Raw genomic sequence first — 7430 nt, 5'->3', positions numbered from 1 at the left:
GGATTGTATGGGTGAGGATGAAAGTAGGTATACGAGCGTGGGCGGTTATATGTGCGTATGTGCCGAGAGAGGACCGAGTGGCAAGAGTGAAAGATGAGTTTTGGGTAAGTGTAGAAGCATGTATGGACAAGTTTGAGAGGAGTGAGAGAGTGTTTTTGACTGGAGACATGAGTGGCAAAGTTGGCAATGTACGAGTGGATGGAGTGGTTGGTCAGTGGGGTGTGCCAGCTGAAGTAGATGGGAATGGTAGTGCTTTGGTGAACATCTGTGCTGATAAGGGGTTGGCAATAGCTAACACTTACTTTCGGCATAAGATGATCCATAGGTATACCTGGACTCATGACTCTTGAGGAGGATGGATGGTGAACTTGTTGATTGAAAGGCAGTGATAGATTATGTGTGTGTGGATGAGCGAATGAAAAGACAAGTGTTGGATGTAAGAGTGTGGAGAGAGTGGGGGAATGGAATCTCGGACCATCACTTAGTGATGGCCAAGTTAAGGCTGCAAAGAAAATGGGTGAAGAGACGAAGGGGAAGACAGAAGGAAACAGCTCCTGTGAGAAGAGTGGAGAAGTTGAAAGATAGTGAGAAAATGGCAGAGTATAAGACCGTAGTGGAAGAATGATTGGGAAGGTGTGAGTTGGAGCAGATGGAAGGGTGGAAGACGTTATGTGAGATATTCACGGAAGAGATAGGCGCATCGTGTGAGGAGGTTTGTGGAGTGAGGAGATGCAGGGGTATGCAAGGGACAGCATAGTGAAATGATGAGGTGAAACGAGCTGTGGCATAAAAGAAGAAGGCATATAGTGAATGGCTAGCAAGTAGAGGTAGGGGAGAAAATGAGAGAGAAAGAGAGAGAGGAGAGAGGTATATGTGAGCAGGAGAAGGGAGGTGAAGAGACTGGTGAAGGAGAGTAAGAAGAAAGTGGATGAAGAGTCTGGGAGGAATCTGAGCGTGAAATGGAGGGAGAGTAAGAAATTGTTTTGGAAGGAGGTAAAGAAAGTAAGGCAGTGTGAAAGGGGAAATAGTAGGGAAGTGAAAGATAGGAATAATAGATTGTTGGGGGAGAAGAGAGAAATCGAGGAGATGGAAGGAGCACTTTGAGGATTTGTTGAATGTAGAGAATGACACGGGGCTCACCGGGCCCGGCCCCCCCCCCTTTGCTCTCTGGGTCCTTTAATAATTTATATATATTTATTTCGATAACAGCAGTACATGAAAAACTGGCAAGTACAAACAAAGAGTAACACATAAGCCAGCAGCTCCCTGACTCTAAACCTACATGTGACCTCCCCATAATTATCGGATTACCTGACCTCACCTCACTACGGTTCCCCCCCTTAGGAAATTCCTGGGTGCGCCACTTATACTTACACTTCTGCAGTGCGAGTATAAGTGGTTGGGGAATGGCTGAGAGAAGAAGAGATGAGAGGAGGAAGAGATCAGTAGGATGGAAGTAGTGGAAGCAATGAAGAAGATTAAGATGGTAAAGGCCCCATGGGGGTGAGATTGTTGTGGAGTGGATATGGAAGTTGTGTAGATTGGCTTTGGAAGAGGGAAGTGTTCCAGAGGTCTGGAAATCAGGTAAAATTGTTCCTTTATACAAAGGAAAAAGGGAGAAAGAAGTATGTGATAACCATAGGGGTATTTGCCTTCTTAGTGTGACTGGAAAAATATATGGTAGCATACTCACTGTTAGGGTTATGCATTTAACAGAGGAGCTAGTTGGAGAAGAACAAGGGGGATTTAGGGAGGGAAAAGGGTGTGTAGATCAGATATTTGTTCTAAAATGTTTAGTGAAGTATCTAGATAAGGGAAAGAAGGTGTATGCTCATGACAGAATAGATAGGGAATGTATGTGGAAGGTATTAAGAATATATGGAGTGGAGGGGAAATTGTTGAGTGCTGTGAAGAGTATGTACGAAGGAGCTATAGGGCTACGGTGTGAGTGGATGGCGAGCTGAATGAGTTCTTTGATCTCAGTGTGGGACTGAAACAGGGTTGTGTGATGTCTCCATGGCTGTTTAATATTGTTATGCAGCGTTTTTTGAGTCCCGACTTCTCGGGCTCACGTACGGTGCGACCTTGGGTACTTCGTTCTTGACCGGGTCAGTCACAGGCAAGGAAGGAAAAACACAAACACCACTGGTCAAAGGCACACTTATATATTATCAAGAAAACAAACACACACTGTTCCACGAGCAAAACTAAGGAACTTACAATGACTTACGAATATATATGCAACAATCACTTTCCACCTAGTTCAGCAAGTTCTGGCTTATACATGGGATCTTACCTTCCTGAATTAAGAGTATATCCACACAGTATCACAGGCAATACCACAATAGGTCAGGTATGTCCTATTCCCATATACAGACAGCATAGCACAGTATATCCATTCCATCAGGCGTGTGACATATATGACGGCATATATTCAAGTCCTTAAGCCTAGGGATTCGCATGATATAGACGAGGCCCTAGCTAATACAATAGTTACGTGTCACGTAGAACGAGGCCCTAGCTAACCTTAGACTACGGACGCGTCACATAGGACGAGAGTATATTATTATGATGACTCGCGCTCGGCTTTCGGGGAGGAAGGGAGGGAGGGGATGAGTGAGTCTAGGATGGGATTATTCGTGTGGGGGCCGGGGACTGGGAACCTGGGGAAGGGAGAGAGTGAACACACTGGAAGGGATCACACTGAGGTATACTGCCCGGTGGGGGGAAGTGGCACTGTGGGGAGGGTTGTCACTGTTGGGGAACTAACCCCGGGGAAGGGGTGTCAAGCACTCCGCGTACGAGCTCACAGGTAGAGTCCACTATGACACACTGATGGGAGATAACACCGTGTGTTATGCAGCGTGTTCTAGATTCCAACTGTTAGGCAGCCTATTCTAGGTTCCGACTTCTCGGTCCTAGGTACGGTGCAGTGTGGGGTTCCTTGTTCCTTTCCCAAAATTTAAAAATCATGGCAGCACTACACGTGGCCTCGGAGTCACCAGGGGGGGGTACCATAAATGCCTCCACCTTCCGCCCCTCTCTCGTTGACGACTCGTGCTGCCTGGAACCACTGTCTGACTCTCTTCTTCATTTCTGCAACATTCGCGGCCTTTCCTCTAACTTTCGCTCTGTTGAGCACCACCTCTCCTTCTCTAAACCTCACCTTCTTTTTCTAACTGAGACTCAGCTGTCTGAGGCAACTGACAGCAAACCCTTTTCTGTATCCTCGTACTTTCTATATACTCATTTCAAAGCCAAAGGTGGATGTTGCGTATATGTACGCAACGACCTATCTTGTTCTCGTGTTCCTGAACTTGATTCTTCTGAATTCTTTACACTCTGGCTTCAGCTTTCCTGTCATTCTCTGACTTAAAATATCTGCGCTGTTTACTTATCTCCTAATTCTACTATCAAAAACTCTTTGACTATCTTACTTCTACGATGGAACACATTCTATCCATTTCTCCTTTCTCTGAAATCTCCATTCTGGGAGGTTTCAATGTTCACCACCACCTTCGGCTCTCCTCTCCTTTCACTGATCCACCTGGTGAAGTACCCTACACCTTTTCTATCCTTAATGACCTAGAGCAGCTTGTACAGCACCCTACCCGTATCCTGACTGCGATGGAAAGAGCTCCAACATACTTGACCTCTTCCGTACTACTAATCCTTCTGCTTACACTGTTAATCTTTTCACTCAGTTTGGCTCCTCCGATCACAACCTTATCACTTTAACCTGTCCTATCACTCCGGTACGACCTGTGGACCCTCCAAAGAAACGTCATTTGTGGCACAGCATAACACACAGTGTTAATATTTGGTTTGGTGTGTCAAGAAAGTCGTTCTGCCCATTGAAGAAAAGGGAAGAAGTTTTCTGGAAACTCCCTCTCCCCCCACTCCACACTTCTATGATGAAGCTATAGTGTGAGGATGTACCTTATTCTGGTTTGCATGCCCATTTGGCCTCATATACTATATACAGTAATGATGAGTGACAGCAATGATATTGGTGATGTTACTTTTTATATTTTTACTGGTAATGTTAGCAGTGGTGTTGATACAGTGGTGGTTGTGACGTTGGTGGTGTGGCAGATGTTATTGTTATATGTAGGTTGTTTTCATGTGAAGGAACTGAGCCACTCCCACAACTTGATTGTATGAAATTCCATTAGCCTAGTTATGAGGTAGGAGTGAGTCTCCACGGTTATTAGTCAAATAAACTATCCTGGCAAATGTGCTGAAAAGGGCAAAGTATGTTTGTCAGGTTAAACTTGGTGTAGCGATGGTGGCAATGGCCATAGCCATCGTCAGAAAATGCAAATCTTTTCATTCACTGTGCCAAATACAACAGTTGTACTACTTCATATTTTAAAACTGAGAACAAGGATTTAAATTCCCCGCTACCAAGGTTTCATCACAGATAGATGGAGATGAAAATTTAGCAATCACGGCCACCAATGGGAGACGAGAATAGAAGTAAGTCGACTTTCTATTGGCCGCCATCCCCCTGACGTCATTGCAGCTGCTTGAGGATCTAGGAAGACTGGGAGTTGATCACTGCGAACATGATGGAGTTTTACAAGAATCTTTCAGGTAAAGTGTTGTATTGTGATGATTATAATTAATTTATGCCATGTAGAATATTTATAGGGTGTATGGTGGGCTTGTATGGTCTGTCAAGGTGGAAAAAATGATAAATAGCTGTGGGTGTCAAAAAGTGCTGTCGTAACGCAACCGGTCTGTTTTTCTGCATGTGTTTATTACGTTTGATGGGACTGTCATGGTATATTCGTTAACTTTATATCATCTGTGTGTTCTGCATCATTCAGTCACTTCAGTCACCCACATACCAGTAGCAGAATTTGAGTAATTCAATTTTGTAATGATTACCTCCATTCCGAGCAGTCATCCTGCTAAGCTGAATAAAACACCATGTCATTCCGATGATGTGAGTTAAATTATGTAAGATAATAATGATGCCCTGTGATTGAAGAGGTGGTATAATTTGTCACCAGATTTTATTGTTGATCCTGAGGGAGACAGAAGTATCACCTTATTTTGCATTTTTTTTTTTCCATACCTTAGCTCTTTAGGGGATTCTTTAAGTATTTTCTTATTGCATTTTCTAATATCAACATTTCTGATTTCATTAATTCTTTACCAAATGGGCATGGTCTTTCCACATTTTCTATTGAAATGCCACTTTCACAGGTTACTTATTTTTCCCGGATTACCACAGCTACTGGGCATGTTTATAAAGTTATCTCTGAAAGCTATAAATGAGGATTTAGAATGCTTAAATGTTCCACCAATGTCTACCAGTAGCTGGCCTTATCTAACTTTCCAATGCACTAAGATTTGGAATCAGGCTTTCAAACACAAGTTAGGGTAGATTGACTTAGGTTGGGTTTGGGTAATTCATTGTTTCCCATAGCATTGACATGGTTATTAGTTTTGAGTATGATACACTGACTTGTTCAGTCGGAGCAGTGGTTGGCAAACAACGCATCCAGTTGGAGAGATTGTTTGTAAACATTGCCACGGACAACCTAGCTGCTTCCCTAAATACCCAAAATTAGGTGTACACTAAACTCCTGATTATCCAGTGTAATAGAGCTAAAGGCTTGCTGGATACTGTCAAAATGCTGGATTATCCAATAGTCCCCCAAGGGGCCCCTAACTCCCCAACCATGTAACTCTGATCTGGTCAGTTTTTACATGTACCTGTACAGTATACAGTACCTCATGCGATTTTTTGCTTTTTGTTAACATCTTCTAGTAGATTTGGTCATTCTAAGAATCTTTTCTTCTGTGACATTGCTCTCGGAAATTGATAATAAACGAGAAAAAGAAAGCAGTCAGGTTGGATGCCTGTTACCACTTGAAACGTCCTATTTTTATAGCTAAAGGAAATTAAGCTAACCTAACCAAACCTATCAGAGTTACCTAACCTAACCTATTAAAATTACCTAAATTAACCAAACCTAACCTATCAAAATTACCTAAATTAACCCAACCTAACCCATCAAAATTACCTACCCTAACCTAACCTAACCTATCAAAATTACCTACCCTAACCTAACCTATCAGAATTACCTTACCTAACCTAACCTATCAGAATTACCTAACCTAATCCAACCTATCAGAATTACCTAACCTATCAAAATTACCTAACCTAACCTAGAAGCTTACCGTAATCAGTATCCTTGTCTTCATCGAGGATGATTTTCATTTGCTGACACAACACGCTCTGGTCTGTGATTGGCGGAAATAAATCACATATAACTTGTTTATTAATTTCCAAGAGAAATGTCATAGAAGAAAAGATTCTTAGAATGACTGAATCTGCTAGAAAATGTTAATGAAAAGTTGAAAATCGCGTGAGGTATACATGTAATGTTTGACTTTCAGATCCACTGTCTAACCCCCTACAGAATGCTTTAAAACATCAAAAAACAGCTAATAGATGTTCCCAATAATAAAATACTGTAATGTACTGTTAAGTACACTAATTTTATGCACAGAGGCAATTCCATGTTGATGATGGGGCTAATATCAAAGTCCCCCCATTCAGGGGACCCATTTTCTTTCACCCAGCAGTACTGTATAAACACACGCATTAGAAAACCCTTGGCAAGCACATGTCTTGCATTATACAGCACTAAGGTAGGATTACTCCCTGCTAAGCCATTACAATAATAATGTTTTGGATGAGACAGAGTGCAATGTAGGCTCATTTGTATACCACACCATAGCGGCGGAGGAATACAGTGGAGAGTGAGGGAACATCTACCTACCTGCCCTCAGCCAATGAAAAACCTCCATTAGAATTCTCCTCCCCCTCCCCTGCCTTAACCAATCAAAACTCTTCTATTCCCTACCACAGCATCTCCCCTCCCTACTCACCAACAACACCCTGAGAGCTGCGAGGCCCACCACCCGTCAACCCTCCCTCCCCCTCTTCCTCAACTCTCCACCACTTTCATACCACAGTACAGCAGGGCACCAGGTTTCATGTCGTCCAGTGTGGCAAAATGCACTTTCACAGCAGCCATCAAATGGCTGGATGAATCACTTTGGCATTGTCATCAAAGAAAATGAGTAAACTCAGCCATCAAATATTCCCGTGATTGAACAGCTTTATTTTATTTTATTTATTTGGTAAAAGTTCATTTTACATTGAGCAGCAGAAAGGGTAATCCTTAACCCATACCGTGTTAGCGACGTAGATCTACGTCCCCTTCAAAAATGCTGGTGATGTAGATTTACATCCTGCAGCTTTGAGAAGTCATTGCAAGCAACCAAAGTTAAATGGAAGGTAATAACGTATCTCCTAACTTCAAACATTTCTCCGCTACACCTACAACTTTGATTTAGGAGCATGGTAGGTGAATGAGTCTTCACAGATTTAGCCACTCTGCTCTGTA

At 42.7% G+C, this 7430-nt stretch overlaps 1 protein-coding gene across 1 annotated transcript in view; it reads left to right on the top strand.

The window, feature by feature from the left end:
* The first annotated feature begins 4522 nt into the window (after positions 1–4522).
* Cisd2 (CDGSH iron sulfur domain 2) overlaps positions 4523–7430 on the top strand; it is a 37038-nt gene continuing 34130 nt past the window's right edge. Inside the window, exon 1 of the mRNA XM_080285345.1 lies at positions 4523–4596. Within this exon, the coding sequence (XP_080141471.1) occupies positions 4569–4596 (28 nt within the window). The 5' untranslated portion in view covers positions 4523–4568. The remainder of the gene's footprint in view (positions 4597–7430) is intronic.

The sequence above is a fragment of the Coenobita brevimanus genome, chromosome 105, assembly GCF_032717465.1.
Source record: "Coenobita brevimanus isolate Jiangsu-jjx chromosome 105, ASM3271746v2, whole genome shotgun sequence".
In the NCBI taxonomy this organism is placed as follows: Eukaryota; Metazoa; Arthropoda; class Malacostraca; order Decapoda; family Coenobitidae; genus Coenobita; species Coenobita brevimanus.
The sequence above is the reverse complement of the archived record's forward strand: the minus strand, read 5'-3'. Positions and strand labels throughout refer to the sequence as shown.